This window comes from Cervus elaphus, chromosome 24 (genome assembly GCF_910594005.1).
Source record: "Cervus elaphus chromosome 24, mCerEla1.1, whole genome shotgun sequence".
NCBI lineage: Eukaryota > Metazoa > Chordata > Mammalia > Artiodactyla > Cervidae > Cervus > Cervus elaphus.
The window spans coordinates 62,171,103-62,187,179 of record NC_057838.1 but is presented as its reverse complement, the minus strand read 5'-3'; the positions used below and the strand labels follow the sequence as shown (position 1 = coordinate 62,187,179).

Below are 16,077 nucleotides of genomic sequence, written 5' to 3'. Positions count from 1 at the left end.
GTGAAAGCAAAGACAATACATCTTTTAGAAGATGCATAAAAGTTCGTGACATTTAAGCAAGTATTTTTTAAGAGGAGACAAAATGGACTAACCATAAAGGAAAATACTGAAAAATTGGATTACATTACAATTAAGAACTTCTTTCAACCAAAGACGTTAAGAATGGGAGAAGATAGGTTAAGATATACAATCCAAGGACTCATATCCTGAATACATACTATAAACCAATAAAAGATATACATCCTGGTCAATGAATGGGCAAGAGATATGAAGAGGTGCTTCACAAGAGAAGATTCAAATAGCCAGTAAACTGATGAAAAAATGCTCAGCCTCTTTAGTCATCAGGGAAATGCAAATGTGAAAGTAAGTACTACTATACTCCACCAGAATGACTAAAATAAAAATGACTGACAATACCAGGTTTGGGGAAAGGTACAGAGGAGCTGGCACTCAGACACTAGTGGAGGAGCATACATTGGTACAACTACTCAGGAAAGCTATTTGGCATTTTCACTGCAGTTCCACTCTTGAGAATATACACCCCCCCAATATAATGCATATGAGCAACCAAAAGATGAGTACAACAGTGCTCCTGACAGCATGATTTGTCATAGACAAAAACTGGAAACAACTGAGATTGTCAACGTGGATAAATAAATGAGGGTGCACTGCACACGACACTAGGAATGAACAAACTGCAACCACATACTATGACACGGGCAGACTGTGAGACTTGATGGTGAGTGAAGCCAGTGCTTCCATGATTCCGTTTATGTGGAGCTGGAAAACAGGCAAAGCTCCTGAGGAATTACCTCTAGGGAGGAGGTCTGGGGAGAAGGGAGGAGCTGATGACTAAGGGGGCTGCACGGTGGGCTTTGGGAGCTGGTGACACTGGGTGGTGACGAGATTAGCATCTTGTCCTAATTCATATTTGAGGACGGCAGTTTCCACAGTATGTTCTTCCATTAAACAGGAAAAAAAAGAAAAGGTTGTCCTCACGGACTTGGAGCCTCAGTCTGTATCTTTTGGGGGCTGAGCGGGCAGATGGTCTGCACCTGACCCCCTTACCCTGGAGTTGCCTTATGCACTTGTAGCCTGTTGTCCTCAATCATGTCACACAGACGTGTGCCGCACCTGTAGGGACCCACTTCCAGCCTTAGAGACTGGCCCAAACCCCCAGCCCGCACGGCCCCTCAAAGTTGTGAATTTTCCTCAGCCCCACCCAAACACCCCTCTTTCCTTGAGTGGCTTGGTTCTCCTTTTCTGCCCTTTCCCCTGCCTAACCACATCCACGTCTACCATCAAGCAGGCAGAGCTCTTCTCCCAGACACTTCCTTCCCTGAGGAATTCTCTGGCCATTTTCCCTGGTGGTTGTAATTTTGTGCGGTGAGACCACCATGAAGGTGTTTGTTGAGGGGTCCTGGAGTCCTGGCCCGTTTGCTGCCTGGAGCCGGCATTTCTTTTTCAGCTGGGGCTCAAGCCCCCCTGATGAATACGTGCAAGGACCCCTTGGACAGTCACGCAGAAGCGGGCAGGGGCTCTGACCCTCCCACCACAGGGCTCGCTTTGCTCCTCACGGGGGCCAGCACGGGGTCAGTGTGTGCAGCCTGGGCGTGAAAAGAGCAAGGCGCAGAGGCCACTGAATGGCCCTGACCCAGCTTCCTGAGGGCCTGTGCTCACCCCTGAATTACACTCTCTCAGAACCGTGGGGTTCTGCCTTCAGCTCTCCAATGAGAAAGGAGTTGTACCTGGAAGTCAGCGGTGTTGATTCTGGCTGGGAAAGGGAGGCAGAGGCCTCCAGGATGAGGTGACTGTGCTGTACCACATGGAGCTTTCCTGCCGGCCACTGTGTCAGCTCCTCCGCGGGTCCAGGTGAACCTGCGCACTTAACCTTCTAGAAGAGTCAACAGTTCAGGAAGGACGTCTCCTTGTCTTCCTGTGCTTTGCACCCATGGACCTATTTTCCTGGGACCCCCACCCCACAGACTGGCTTTTGCTGCATTACGCTCTACTTGGAGAGTAACAGCCCCTTGCCTTCAGCATCCCATTAAGAAAGGAAAAGTCGTGGCCAGAAGTCACAGTATCTGATTTTCAAAGTGTGGAAACCGATGAGAATCATCTTGAGTAACAAAATGAAGGGAACTGTTGGAAACCACTGCTGTCTGGGGTCTGCCTGTGGGTCCTGACTCTCCTCCCCGACTTACAGCGACAAGCCCTTGTTAACTCAGCAGCAAGGTGTTAATACCTTGTTAACTTCCTTGTTAACTCAAGGAAGAAGTTTTTGCCCAACGCTGGCCTCTGATTCCCCTCAGACAGTAGTGTGCATCTAACCCCATATTCATTGACATACTTTTTTGGTCCTACCGTAATTACCAAATCCCTGCTAAGGCTGCAAGATGAGGGGATCTTGCTGGATCCAGTGGAAGACAAATGAGGAAGGGAAATAGCTGGGCAGGCCGAGGAGTTCAGGGAGGCCGGGGCTGGGGGCTGGGGGGAAATGCTTCATTTCAGAATAGCTATAAAGGATTATAGGGGTTTTAATGGGGGAGAGAGACATGGTATTCAAGGCAAAGAGAGATATAAGTGAAGTCTGGAGAGGAAGTCACCTGCAGATGGACCACGGGGCTCCTGGTGGCTGTGGCCGTGGCCCAGGAGAAGTGGGAACCCAGGGAAGACGTGGGAACTCGAGGGACCTCGATGGAGGGGCCTGTCAGGGACCACCTGACAGGTGGTCCTCAGGTCCTGACAGACCACCTGGAGGCTGGAGAGGGCAGGGCAAGCTACTGATGAGGTCCTGAGGTTCCCGCACCCCTGCCCACCCTCTCCCACCACCCCTCAGCATCATACAGGGAGGCCTGTTTCCAGGTGCCTTGTGATTTATTTCCAAAGGTGAGCTGCAGCACATAGGAAAATACACATGGCTTCTCAGTCTACGTTTTTCCAGAGAAAATAGATCCTGTCATTGGCTTTTATCAGTGCCATCCCTGCCACCCCACCCCGTTCTGTGAGGCTCCAGGAGGGATGGCCTGTCTCTAAGATTCTGCTCTCAAAGCAGCAGCTTGGCCGAGACCTCTGGGGGTCGGAGTGAGGGGCAGCGACCGCCCCCACGGGGCGGGGTTTGGGGGTGGGCAGAGCACACAAACGGCACTCACTGCGAAGCTAAGGCAAAGAACAGAGCTGGCGGACGATGCCCCCCTCACCCCAGGGACACGGCGTGCCGAAGCCCGGGACACAGACCAGGTGGGCGCGGGGGCTGAGGGCTCGGGCCCAGCCTGGAGCAGCAGCAGGACTCTGTGTGTGTAAGGGCGGGGGTGGGGGCATGCTGAAGAGGCAGCCTACCGGGAGATGGAGGGGCTTCAGTTCACACGCTCCCCGTGCCCCAGCAGAGCTCCCGGTGTGTGGTCCCCAATTCTGTGCTTGGCCCCTGGCATTACCTCTATGTCAGGTGGGGGGGCCCCGCTCAGGTCCCTTCTACCATCACCTCCCCTCACACTGTCTGTGCAAAACATTCTCAGGGCCAAGCCTCTGAGTCCCCTGCACCCTGCCCAGGGCTGCAGGGAAGGGAGGAGAGGAAGGTGCTAGCTGGGAGCCTCGCCCAGCACTGGGAACTCCTTGCACATCTCCTGGACGATCATGCGGTCCATCTGGCACTGGGGCGAGGCTTCCTCCTCGGTCAGGATGCGTCGCAGCGTGGCCTGCAGGTCAGGGAGCCGGTGGCGGTGCTGCAGGTAGGGTGTGGAGCGGACCACGGCATGCATCAGGGAGAGGTACTCCATGCGCAGCTGTGGGGAGAGCAGGCAAGCTCAGGGATCCCAGGGAGGCACCATGTGCCACTGCCAGCAGACAGGGACAGACAGGCCACTGCTGCCTTCTGGCGGCCACATGGACGTGACCGCCTGACACCACTGAAGATCAGGGTGCACCCCAGCACCTAGCCTGTAACCTGGCACCGAGCTGGCCTTCGATAGTCACTGAGTGAGTAAATAAGTGAATCATCTCAGTCCACACACAGTCCCAGAACGTGGCTGGCCCAGGAAGTCCTGGCTCAGAGAGGCAGGAGGCAGGAGGAAGCAGTGAGCCCCTACTCATCTCTAATGCTGGGCCCTTGTGGGGCTGCTGTCTGTCTATTGGAGGCCCTTTGCCTCTCTCCTCTCACCCTGGGAGATCTCACTCACACCCACAGCTTCAAACAGTGATCCACACTCAGACCTCTTTCCTAGACTCTCCAGGAGCTGCAGGTGAGAATTTTCAGCTGCCCACTGGTCATGCCCTGCTTATCTCAGAGAGAACTCAAACTCCTATGTCTACCATCAAACTCACGATCATCCCCATCTGCCCAAAGCTGAAGGCTTTTCCTGTATTATCTTAATAAAGAGCACTGCTGTCTATTCAAATGCTCGAGTCAAAACTACAAGTGTCCTTTCGGAGTCCTTTCTCCCCACATCCCAAACCCAAGCCATCCCTGAGACCTGGTGTCTCACCTTCTACCTGCCCTGAATCCACCTCCAACCCTCCCTCCCAACCCACCCTCCCAGCACCTCTGGCTTTAACGGCTCTAACAGCCCCTCCAGTGTGACACCCCAGCTGCTCCTTATCCTCACTAGACCCTGACCCGCTGACCTGGCCCCAGTACTACTTCTCCATCTGCCCCCTTACCATCTCTCAGGTCTCCGCCTCTGCTTAGAGGAGTCAATACCCAAACCTTTCTTAGGCAGTATCACCCTGATAACTCCCAACCTTGGTCAGGCCAAAAAGCACCTGCCCATCAAATTTTAGTATGAACAGCTAAGCAGCAGACCATCACGGAGCCGTGCGCAAGCCGGAACACCATTCCCCATCACAAACCACGCTGCCCCAGGGCCGCTGCCACTCTTCTCCACCATGTCTACCGCTCCTTAAAGGACCACTGCCCACCTTCTATGCATTTTCCAAATCTAAAGTCCCTGACCAGCTGGCCGTGTGCTTCCTGGAGAAAACAAGCACACTTCCAGAAACTCCTGGTCTTCCCCCGGCACCCTCACCTCAACTACTGTCCCCTACTGAATGGACTGCCCGGCTCCTGCCAAGGGCCATCCTTCTATGGGGGCCTGAGCCCTCAGCAGCCGCCTAACTCCCACAGTGGCTGACTCTCCCAACACCTCAGCCTCTTCATAGTCGGCTTGCTGGATCAGTCCCTCTGGCTTAGACATCCACCAGCATCTCCCACCTTTAAAAGACTTTCTCTTGGAGTTGGTGGTCTAGTGGTTGGGAATCTGCCTGCCAATGCTGGAGACACGAGTTTGATCCCTGGTCCAGGAAGATCCCACATGCCTCAGAGCAACGAAGCCCAAGCACCACAACTATGGAGCCTGTGCTCTAGAGCCCGGGAACTGCAACTACTGAGCCCCCATGCCTAGAGTCCGTGCTCTGCAACAAGAGAAGCCACTGCAATGAGAAGACTGCACATTGCAACTACAGAAAGCCTGTGCAGCAACCAAGGCTTAGCACAGTCAAAAATAAAATACATAAATAAACTTACAAAAAAAAACCTTCCCTTGATCCCATGTCTCCCTCCAGTGATCCCCCACTTTTTCCTGCTCCCCTTCACATAAACAGAACAGAAGCAAAAGAGATTAAGAAGAGGTGGCAAGAATACACAGGACTATACAAAAAAAGAACGTAATGACCTGGATAGCCATGATTGGTGTGTTCACTCACCTAGAGCCAGACATCCTAGAGTGTGAAGTCAAGAGAGACTTAGGAAGCATTACTATGAACAAAGTTGGTGGAGGTGATGGGATTCCAACCGAGCTATTTAAAATCCTAAAAGGTGATTCAAGGTGCTGCACTCAATATGTCAGCAAATTTGGAAAACTAAGCAGTGGCTACAGGACTGGAAAAGGTCAGTTTTCATTCCAATCCCAAAGAATGTTCAAACTACTGCACAACTGCACTCATTTCACATGCTAGCAAGGTAATGCTCAAAATCCCTCAAGCTAGGCTTCAGCAGTACATGAACTGAGAACTTCCATATGTACAAACTGGGTTTAGAAAAGAGAGGGATGAGAGATCAAATTGCCAACATTCGATGAATCATAAAGAAAGCAAGGGAATTCCGGAAAAACATCTACTTCTGCTTCATTGACTATGTTAAAGTCTTAGACTGTGTGGATCACACAAACTGGAAAACTCTTAAAGAGATGGGAATATCAGACCACCTGACCTGTCTCTTGAGAAACCTGTATGTGAGTCAAGAGGCAATAGCCAGAACCAGACATGGAACAACAGACTAGTTTCAAACTGGGAAAGGAGTACGACAAGACTGTATATTGTCACCCTGTTTATTTAACTTCTATGTAGGGCACATCATGCAAAATGCCAGGCTGGATGAATCACAAGCTGGAATCAAGATTGCCAGGAGAAATATCAACAACGTCAGATATGCAGATGATATCACTCTAATGGCAGAAAGTGAAGAGGAACTAAAGAGACTCTTGATGAGGGTGAAAGAGGAGAGTGAAAAAGCTGACTTAAAACTCTACATTCAAAAAACTAAGATCATGGCATCTGGTCCCATCACTTCATGGCAAATAGAAGGGGAAAAAGTGGAAATAATGATAGATTTTATTTTCTTGAGCTCCAAAATCACTGAGGAAGTCATGAAATTAAATGACTCTTGCTTTTTGGAAGCAAAGCTGTGACAAACCTAGACAGTGGGTTAAAAAGCAGAAACATCACTTTGCCAACAAAGGTCCATAGAGTCAAAGCTCTGGTTTTTCCATAAAGAAAAACCATAAAGAACGCTGAGTGCCGAAGCATTGATGCTTTTGAACTATGGTGTTGGAGAAGACTCTTGAGAGTCCCTCGGACAGTAACAAGATCAAACCAGTCAATCCTAAAGGAAATCAGTCCCAAATATTCATTGGAAGGACTAATGCTGAAGCAGAAGCTCCAATCCTTTGGCCACCTGATGCAAAGAGCTGACTCACTGGAAAAGACCTTGATACTGAGAAAGATTGAGGGCAGGAGGAGAAGGGAGTGACAGAATGAGATGGTTGGATGGCATCACCAACTCAATGGACATGAGCCTAAGCAACCTCTGGGAGATAGTGAAGGACAGGGATGCCTAGTGGCGTGCTACAGTCCATGGGGTCACAAAGAATTGGATTTGACTGAGTAACAAGTTCCAGTTCACATAAAAACACACGAAAGTTGTTTCCATTCAATGCTCCCACCTTCCCCCTCTTTCCACTCCCGTCCAACGTCAAATCTTCTCTTCAACTTCCCACTTGGACTCTCTTCCCTCCAATCCACTGACACTGCTGGTCAGTCACGCCTGACCTCCATGTGGCAAGTCCTGTGGCTCCTTTTCAGGCCTCGTCTCACTCAGGCTCCTCACTGTGGCAACAGCTCATCCCCTCCTCTTTCACACACAAGTCTCTGGGCTCCTGCTCTCCCGGTTTTTCCTCCGGAGTGTCTCCTGTGTGCCCCGACTGAAGCCTAAGCTTTCCTCTGACCCGTGCATCCCACACCCGAGGTGCCTGCACTGTCACAGGCTTCCCGGCACATGCATGCACAGCGCACTCCCAAGTGTCTCTTTCCTGTCACCACTCACATCCCAGTGCCTCGCTGGCGTCCTCTGTACCTGGATGTCCAGCAGGTACCTTCTCAATCTCGACACATCAAAACACAGCTCTGTTCATAAGGTCTTCCCCACCTGAGGGATCAGCACTTCCTCCACCAGGCCGGTCCAGACCAATTGAGCAGCGAGTCCTGCCAACCCACCTCCAACACACCCAGGCCTGACCTCCCCTCCCACGCCACCTGTGCCACCTGGAGGGCGGTGGCCGCCTCCGCACCGGCCTCCGCTTCCGCTGTGCTCTCAGCCTCTGTTTCATTCAGGGTGGTAATCAGGTCACTTCCCCTACAAGGTGACCACCTCCTGCCGCAGCCCCCAAGGCTTCGTGTAAACTCCACTTGCTGTTCTCACCTCCCGCCACTCCCGCTGTCTCCAGACAGCGCGTCCCCGGTTCACCACACGGCGGGCTCCCTTGGGTCTCGGCACACCTGTCTTGGATGAGCGGCCTCCCCGACTTACTGGCTGCAGTGGTGGCCCTCACCCTAGTCTCAGGTCCCCCCCAGGGTGTGACAGCTTCCACCCCGCTGCGGCCGCGTCCAGGCACCTTGTCTCCGGGCGACAGGTCCGCGATGTGCCGCACGGTGATGTCGATGAGCGCCATCATGTCCGTGTGGTAGAAGATGGCGGCCGTGGCGGGGCTGGCGAACACGTCCTGCAGAAACTTGAGGATGGAGTGCGGCGGCTGCGGCTCGTGCTTGAAGATGCGCACGGGGTCATCTAGAAGGTGGGGAAGAAGGGTCAGGGCGGTCCTCCGGGGAGGGCCAATGTCACTCCAGGGGAGTGATGGGCATCACGGCGTGGGGGGGAGTCACAGGACATCCAAGTGGCCCCACACAGATGCCGGGGCGCTCACCCCCTCGGTTCAGGAGCAACAGCAGCTTCTCGGAGAAGATCTTGACGTTGGCGTGTTTGCTCAGGGCGGCCATGATCATGTTCTGGTCTGGGACTGAGGAAGGACACAGGTGTGCATGAGGGCAGCGGTGCTGAGCCTGGCGGGCCCTCCTCCACCCTCGCAGCACCAGGCAGCCACCACCCCCCACCCAGGCAGGCCCCGCCCTCACCTGGCAGGTGCAGGTTGAGGGCCAGAAGTAGATTCACACAGAGATCCGGCAGCTGCTCCGTGGTGTCCAAGGGCAGCCCGTCCTCAACGATGCTCAGCAGGAACTGGGCGAAGGGTGTGCCCAGGTGCTCTAGGCAGAGGGGCACACCGAGGTCTGCAGCCCAGCCCCACCGCCCACCCCGCCCAGCCTCCCTGGGTTCCCGTGAGCCCTGGGGACGCTCTATGAGACCCCGGTCAGGGGGTCCCCAGCCCTCAGCTGGCTGCGGGCTCCCTGCAGTCAGCTGGGCCGCGTCCTGCCTTCTTACCGTAGTGTGCGTAGGGCACTGCCTCGCCCATGGAGAAGACCATGGCCAGGATGAGGGCGGAGTAACAGAGTTTCTGATGGTCTGCAGGGGTGCAGAGCAGGCGGTCAGAGCCCCTACAGGTGGCGGGAACCCCCCCCAGGGGGCAGGGAGCTGCCCCTCGCTCGCTCACCCTGCGTGTCTGTCTGCATGTCCCGCGCCAGCTCCACGGGCAGCACGGACGACACGAGCGTGGAGATGATGGCCGCGTCCAGGCTGCACATGGCGCCGAAGCACTTGAGGAGCAACAGCCGCAGCGACACCCGGTGCTCCTGGCAGGGGACCCCTGTGCGCTCAGTGCCCGACGCCCCACCTCCGCCTGGCTCCCTCCATGCCCTCCCCCCTGCTCTCACACACACACCATTTGGTAGTAGGCCACCAAGGCCAGGACAGACTCGAACTCGTTCCGCTTGCACATTTTCTTGCAAACTTCAGGGTCTGCGTCCGTCTGCGGGCGGGGAGGAAGAGGTGTGAAGGGGTCGCTCAGTGTGCGTGGCTGCCCGTGAGCGTGCCGAGGACCAGTAGGGGAGACTCCCGAGCACGGGGGAGGGGTGGGGACCCCTGGGGCCCCCAGCCCGCACCAGAATGTGCAGCAGCTCCTCCAGGTAGCAGCGGATGACGCCCTCGTCCTCATACAGGGCCCAGCTGCGCTGCTGGGCATCGTCCTTCCGCCGGGCCAAGTCTGCAAAGATCACCTCCAGCCGCTGCTGGTCATGGCAGACCTGCCCTGAGGGCAGGGCGGTGCTCAGGTCCTGTGGACAGAAGGCAAGGCGGGGCTCAGCATATCTGCCCCACACCATCTCCAGGAGGCCCTCAAGGCCTGGGGCTCAACCCTCCTGGCCTGTGTCAGACCAGGGGCCCCGGGCCTCACCTACAAGGGCTGCCTGGAGCCAGCGTCCTCCCAGGACCGGTGAGGGGACCAGCCCCCAGTTCTCTTCCCTCCTCCCCGCTGCTCCCCATCAACTTCCCACGGTCCATCCCTCAACAATGAGGCCCCCAAGGGCACCAGCCCTATTCTACACACCCAATCCAAGGAATTCCACTGCCTCCAAGTCTCCCCCCCCGCCCCCCGCCCCCCCAATAAACGAGCAGCTTATCAGATCTTATTTTCCTGACCAGGGATTGAACCCTTGGCAGTGAGAGCACAGAGTCCTAACCACTGGACTGACTGCAAGGAATTTCCGGGCTCCTGAGTCTTAATAACCTCCTGAGACAGGAGTCTGCATGAGACACGTCTGGGGGGAATTTTCCAACAACCTGCTTCCTGTCCCAGGCCTGGAAAAACATCCTCCATGAGGAGGAAGGCCACGGACTTCTCACTGCCTGCAAGTGACTCAGAATCTACCCTCTGATTCTACACAAAGTGGGACAGGCCTGTTAACCCGCCTCCCGTGTTCCTCTTGACCCTGCTGGCCACTGCTCCTGCACAGGCAAGCCCGTGGCCTCCCTGCTCCCCACACCCCGAACCGGAACTGCAGCTCCCAAGGAAGAAGGCACTTCCGGCCCATCTGGCCCCCAAACCTGCTCCCTGATCAGTGGCCCCACCTTGGCAAAGGATGCCACCCATCCCACGATGCCCACCCTCCGCCCTGAGTCAGCACTCAGGCCTACATCATAGCTCTCGAAGCAACCAGTGCTCTCCACCGCCAAGGCCAGCGTGGCGCTGCCCTCTTTCAGGTCCTCTGTCCATTCCTTCCCCGCAGCCCGAGAACCTCTGGCCACCCACAGCTGTCTCCTCTGTCCCCTGCCCGAGGTCTCACTTCCAACCACACCTCTTGCTCCCTCCCTCCCTCCCTTGCGGTGTTCTAGCCATGCTGGCCTCGTTCCAATCCCTCCTGTGAGCTGAGCACGGGGTGCTGCCTCATGGCCCTCATCCAGGCTGAGCCTCTGCCTGCAGAGGCTTCCTCCCTTTCTCCTTCACGGGTTGTCCCCAAGAGTCCCCAACACCCAGCACAAGGAAGCCGAGAGCTCTAGCTCAACAAATCCCTGTCAGGTAAAGGCTGGATACATGTGCGGGCGGGGAAGGGGCAGGGGTGGCGGGGCGGCCCCTGGCCCTGGCCCTGGCCCACCCTCACCTTGCCCTCCACCAGCGAGAGGAGGACCTGCTCCATGACAGGCGAGCTGGCCGGCACGGAGGCCTGGATGTGGCCCACCACGACACCAATGGCCACGCGGCAGAGCTCGTGGCTCAGGCCGGTGTTCCTCCGCACGAGCTCCATCAGCTCTGCGCCGATGGTCCTGGGCACGGCCGGCTCAGCTGCCGCCTTCTCCTCTGTGGCCCCCAGGCTCAGCGCCCCCAGGGCCTCCAGCTCATCAGGAGCCGGGGCTGGGGCTGTCTCCACTGCTGCTGCCGCCTCCTCCTCCTCCTCCGTAGGGGGCTCTGGGTTTGGCACCTTGCAGGGAAGGGGCTGAGCCTGGGACACAGCAGTAAGCACGCCTCGGCGGGGCACAGGCGGGGGCGTGGGTGAGCAGCTGGGGCCCGGCTCAGATGAGCTGGAGCCGGTATAGAGCGTGTCAAGGGAGGTGCTGCTGACGGAGCCGCCGCTGGACACAGAACTGCCCCCGGAGGGCGTGGTGTTGCGGCCGCCTGTGGGCAGAGAGGGGACGCTGTGCTGGGGCAGCCCCCTGGGGACCCCTATCCCCCCAACCCCAGAGCCCCCAGTTTTCTGACATAGGCAGAGCAACCATTCTAAGCACAGGGTGCCCCCAACTCCCCGTCCCCGCCTTCTCACCACTCCCGGAGACTACCAGGGCGTCGCGGTCTCGGCGCTTCACGGGCGGGGGTGGCGTGGTGGGCGCTGCTCGGCGAGGCTGTGGCGGGATCTGGGAGGAAGAAGTGGGATCTGAGGGCACAGACTTCCATCTGGGGTGCGGCCTGAGCTCGGCAGGGGCAGGACCAAGGGTCCAGGCGGCATCACTGACCAGGGTGGACGCTTGGAGCCTCGGGACAAAGCCTTAAGCGCTCCCCCCACTTCCATTGCCCAGGCTGCTCTCACCATGTACCTGGTAGAGGCCTCCGTCCGCCCCGAGATACTCAGAACTGGGCAGGCTGTGCTGCCGCTCGAACCCAGCTCGACACATGCCATTGGGCTGCCTGGTGGCGGCGGCGTCCAGATGGTGGTCACTGGTGGACGAGGTCATAGCTGCAGGGCTGGGGGCGGAGGGGCCTCTGCGGGACAGGGTCTCTTTCCGGTGGTGGATCAGCTTCCTGAGGCAGGGACAGGGAGGTTACTGGGGGAGTCACCTTACAACTCCCCAAGTCCACCCGTGCTCCCTGAGGGACACTGCCCACCCTAGCCCAGGGCCCCCACCTCCCATCACCCTCATGCCCCACCCGCCTCTGCACTACCAACCCTGCCCTCTAGAGTCCCTGAAGGACCCCGTCTTCTGGGGCTCACTGGGAGGTCCCCCCAACACACACACACACTCACTGGAGGATCCCGCGCTGCTCCAGGCTGTATTTGCCACCATCCCGCATGGCGGCGTTGTGCACAGCCTCAATGGCCCGGTCAATGGCTTGGAGGACATCCTGCTCCAGGCCCTGTGGGGGGCAGGAGTGGGCTCTTAGCCCTGGGGGCCAGGTGAGGGTACGAAGGCCAGAGCCAGCCCTGGAGGGAGCCTGGCGCAGACAGAGGACCACAACTGCTCTCAAAGCCTGGAATGCTAGAGGCCAACATAGCAAGATGAAATAGAACATCAATCAGGGTTCTCAAACTGCGTCACTCGGGAAGCTGGGCCACAGAGAGGGGCCCAGGCTGCTGCTTTATATATCGGGCCCCCGCTCGGGATTTTACCTATGGCAAGTCTCTCGGCCAAGTCATCTCTGAAAGTCTGGGCTCTGAAGCAAAAACACAGCCCACAGACCCCCAGTTTGAGGCCAGGAGTGCACACTTAAGTCTGTCGCCAGGCTTGGCTCAGATCCCAGGCTTAGATGCCAAGCAGGGAGCCTCTAGGGTCTGGAGCTCTGAACAAATCCCTCTGGATCTTGCTGACCCGTCACAAAACCAAGGCCACACTCCAGGACAGCCCCGTCCTCAGAGAGCCCTCTGCAGGCCCTGGTAGCTGAGGACAGGCCAAACGGATCTCCTCTCTACACCCGTGTTGCCAGCCCTCATCCCTTCTAGCTGTGAGAAAGGAATCCTCCAGAGCTGTGCTGGGAAACAGCAGTTCTGGGTTTGTGCAGAAGACAGACATGAGCGCAGAACCTGGCCCCTGCCCCAGATTTTGTGTTACCATCCACAGCAACTCAGGGGTCTCCTCGACCCAGCCTGGCTAGCATGGGGTGGGGGGAGTAGGGGGCTGGCAACTGCAGGACCAGTCACTCCCACCCCTCCCTTGCCCTTGGCACCCATGGTCCATCAGGCAGAGGAACCTCAGAACTAAGGTGGGATCACACCAGAGTGGGTTGGAGAGGCTTCTCAGATGGGGACAGACAGATGGACTCAGAGGTCAGCAGAGACCCCCAGATAACAGGGGGCGTGTCAGAGTGCAGGAGATAGCAGACAGAAAAGGGGACAGAGAGAGAACGGCAGATGATGCACAGAAAGCAAGAAAGATGGAGAGACAGAGAGGGAGGGGGAGAGAGAGAGGAAAAGAGAGAAGCAGAGGGAGACAACGCAAAAAGAAATTGAGATTCGGAGACAGAGAAGGGGAGAGAGTTGGAGGATGTGGACACACACAAGGGGAGAGTCAGAATGACACAGAGATAGCCAGGGAGACTGAGACGGAGGGAGATATGCAGCAAGAAACCAAGAGACAGAGAAGATGGTACCCTCTCTGCCCTCCCCAAACACCCAGCCCCAAAAGCCAAGGCAGGGGAGGGGCCTCACAGGCCCTGGGGGAAAGTGGGGGACTTTCCTTGGAGGCCTCCAACAAGCCCCCAGCCCCAGAGAGACTGGATCTGATATGCTCGCTTCCAGACCCAGCAGCCCTGGTGTCCGGGGCTCCCACTCTCACCCAGACACTCCTGGATGCCAGGAGGCCAAGGGTCCAGGGCCCCAGGCCCATCCCCTTGGGTAAAGGCCACAGATGACATCTCCAAATTTATCCTGTTATTTCTGTCCTGAACTGGGCCGGCTTAGGATGCTTCCTACAGGCCAGAGACTAGGATGGGGCGGGGGTGTCTGGCACAGGGCAGGCCTGGCAGCTCTGGGCCCTCCTTCCCCCTGGGATCAGAATAGACCAGCAGGAGACAATGCAGCCCAACCCCCACACCAGGGCTATTCTGGGGGAAACAGGAATTGGGGCTGCACTTCCAGTGAAAGGAAACAGGGGGGCCATGGCCACACCAGGGGAAGCCGTGGGGAAGTCCCACTTCCTTGCTAAGGGAGTAGCCCCCCACCCCAGGCTAGGGACAAGGAGGGCTCAGGTTCCCTCACTTTCCAAGAAAGGAAGTCTGAAAAGTCAGGGCCTGAGGCTTGTGAAAGGGGAGAGGGAGAGTAAGTGCCAGGGAGTGTCAGCAGGAGCTGGGAACCCAGGCGCAGCGTAGATTGACGAAGGTGTTTTTGGAAGAGCTTAGGGGCTGACTGAGTACAGGACAGTAAAAGATATTGGGGTCTCAGGGCTTGGGGTGTCACTTAGGGGACGGGGGTGTCCACCGCTACCTGGTCCAAGTGCGGGGGGTGGGATGGGAGGGTGAAGACGTAGAAGATGGCTAAGGAAACAGAAAGCGCCAGGGTTGCCGGGGGTCTCAGGGGTGGAAGCTGCGGAAGAGGAGGCAAGAGTGTTGGGATCCTGGTGATCCAGGCGAGGGGCCAATTAAGTCAGGGGTCTCAGGGACCTGGGGAACTGCTCAGAATCTGGTGTACTGGAATCTCGGGGCTGACTCTTAAATTGTATTCGGCTGGGGATTCAGATGTTGGGTCTGGGGTCTCGGTCCCACTGTTAGGCTTTAGGTACGTCTGGAGTCCTCAAGAGTTGGCTGTCAAGGGCCTGGTCCTCTGTGGGGGGAGCGGGCTCTGAGAGTCCCAGTCCTCGCGGGGTCTCTCGGTCAGGTTCTCAAAGTCCTCGTCAGCTGGAGGCCCCGACCGGGCGGTGATGGAGCTCAGTCCAGGGGCGGCGGAGGCCGGGCAGGGGAGGGGCACACTCACCTGCAGGCGGCGCAGGTAGGCGGGCGGCACGTAGCCGGTCTCACCGCTGCGCGCCCGCGCCGCCAGCCACCAGTGCGCGCTGCTGCGCTCCAGCACCAGGAAGGTCTCGCCCGCGGCGAACGCCAGCGCGTTGGGCTCCGCCGAGCGGAACGCGTACAGCGCGCGGTACATGAGGCCGAGTCGCGCCGGGGCAGGGGAGACAGCGGGGGGCTGAGGAACCAGGACGCCAGGCCGGCACCTCCTCGCCGCGCTCGCCCTGCCCCGTGACACACGGCGCGTGCGCGCGCGCGCCCGCCTGCCCGCCGCAGTCCCGCCCCGGCAGTGTGTCGGCTCCTGCGCGGGAGCGCAGCGCCCCCTGGCGGCCCCAAGCGGGGCGGCGCGGCGCGGCGCGGCCCTTTCCGTGGCCTTGGGCGTCTCCAAGCTCCAGACTCCCTGACCCGGCACCCCGCCTAGAGCCCCAGCTGCTCCTGCCCGGCCCTCCACTCCTTTTACCGGCTCAAGCCCTAGAACTGCGGCCCACCCTACTTCACGACGGAGAGCTCCGCCCGCAGCCCAAAGGCAGAGCCTGCGTCCTGTGCTGATAAGCCTCTTGCATCTATGCCACCCTGGGGAAGTGGATCCTGACCTACTAAATTAAGGACAGCGACCCGGGTCTCTGTGTCTCGGAGCATGCTGACCTCACTTCTTTAAGCTCCAGCGGTGGGCAACGGGGAGCAAGAGTGGAGAGTGGGCTGCCGAACCAAAAACCAGGTCAGGCCGTTTTGCTGTCCATAGTCCTCCCATCCTAGCTCCCCACCTCTTCTCTTCTGCCACTAACCTCTCTTGACTCTCTAACGTGGGTCCTTGCATATCTATTCCTCTGCCTGGGATGCAATTCCCCTCCTCACAACATAAGGTCAGGTTCCCACCCTTATCAGTCACTTTCACATCACTCTCTTCTGTTGTCTTTGGAGACTTACAATTCCCAGT

General features: G+C 57.5%; 1 protein-coding gene across 1 annotated transcript; it reads right to left on the bottom strand.

Moving 5' to 3' along the window:
- Nucleotides 1–2,858: 2,858 nt before the first annotated feature.
- NCKIPSD (NCK interacting protein with SH3 domain) lies at nt 2,859–15,389 on the bottom strand. Its single transcript, XM_043885887.1, has 13 exons — nt 15,109–15,389; nt 12,451–12,560; nt 12,023–12,227; nt 11,752–11,842; nt 11,095–11,606; nt 9,601–9,771; nt 9,381–9,467; nt 9,153–9,291; nt 8,984–9,064; nt 8,680–8,808; nt 8,472–8,564; nt 8,163–8,335; nt 2,859–3,782 (listed from the first exon to the last, which is right to left on the bottom strand). The coding sequence occupies exons 1-13, from the start codon at nt 15,277–15,279 to the stop codon at nt 3,579–3,581; spliced, it is 2,166 nt and encodes a 721-aa protein (XP_043741822.1). The 5' UTR covers nt 15,280–15,389; the 3' UTR covers nt 2,859–3,578.
- Nucleotides 15,390–16,077: the final 688 nt, after the last annotated feature.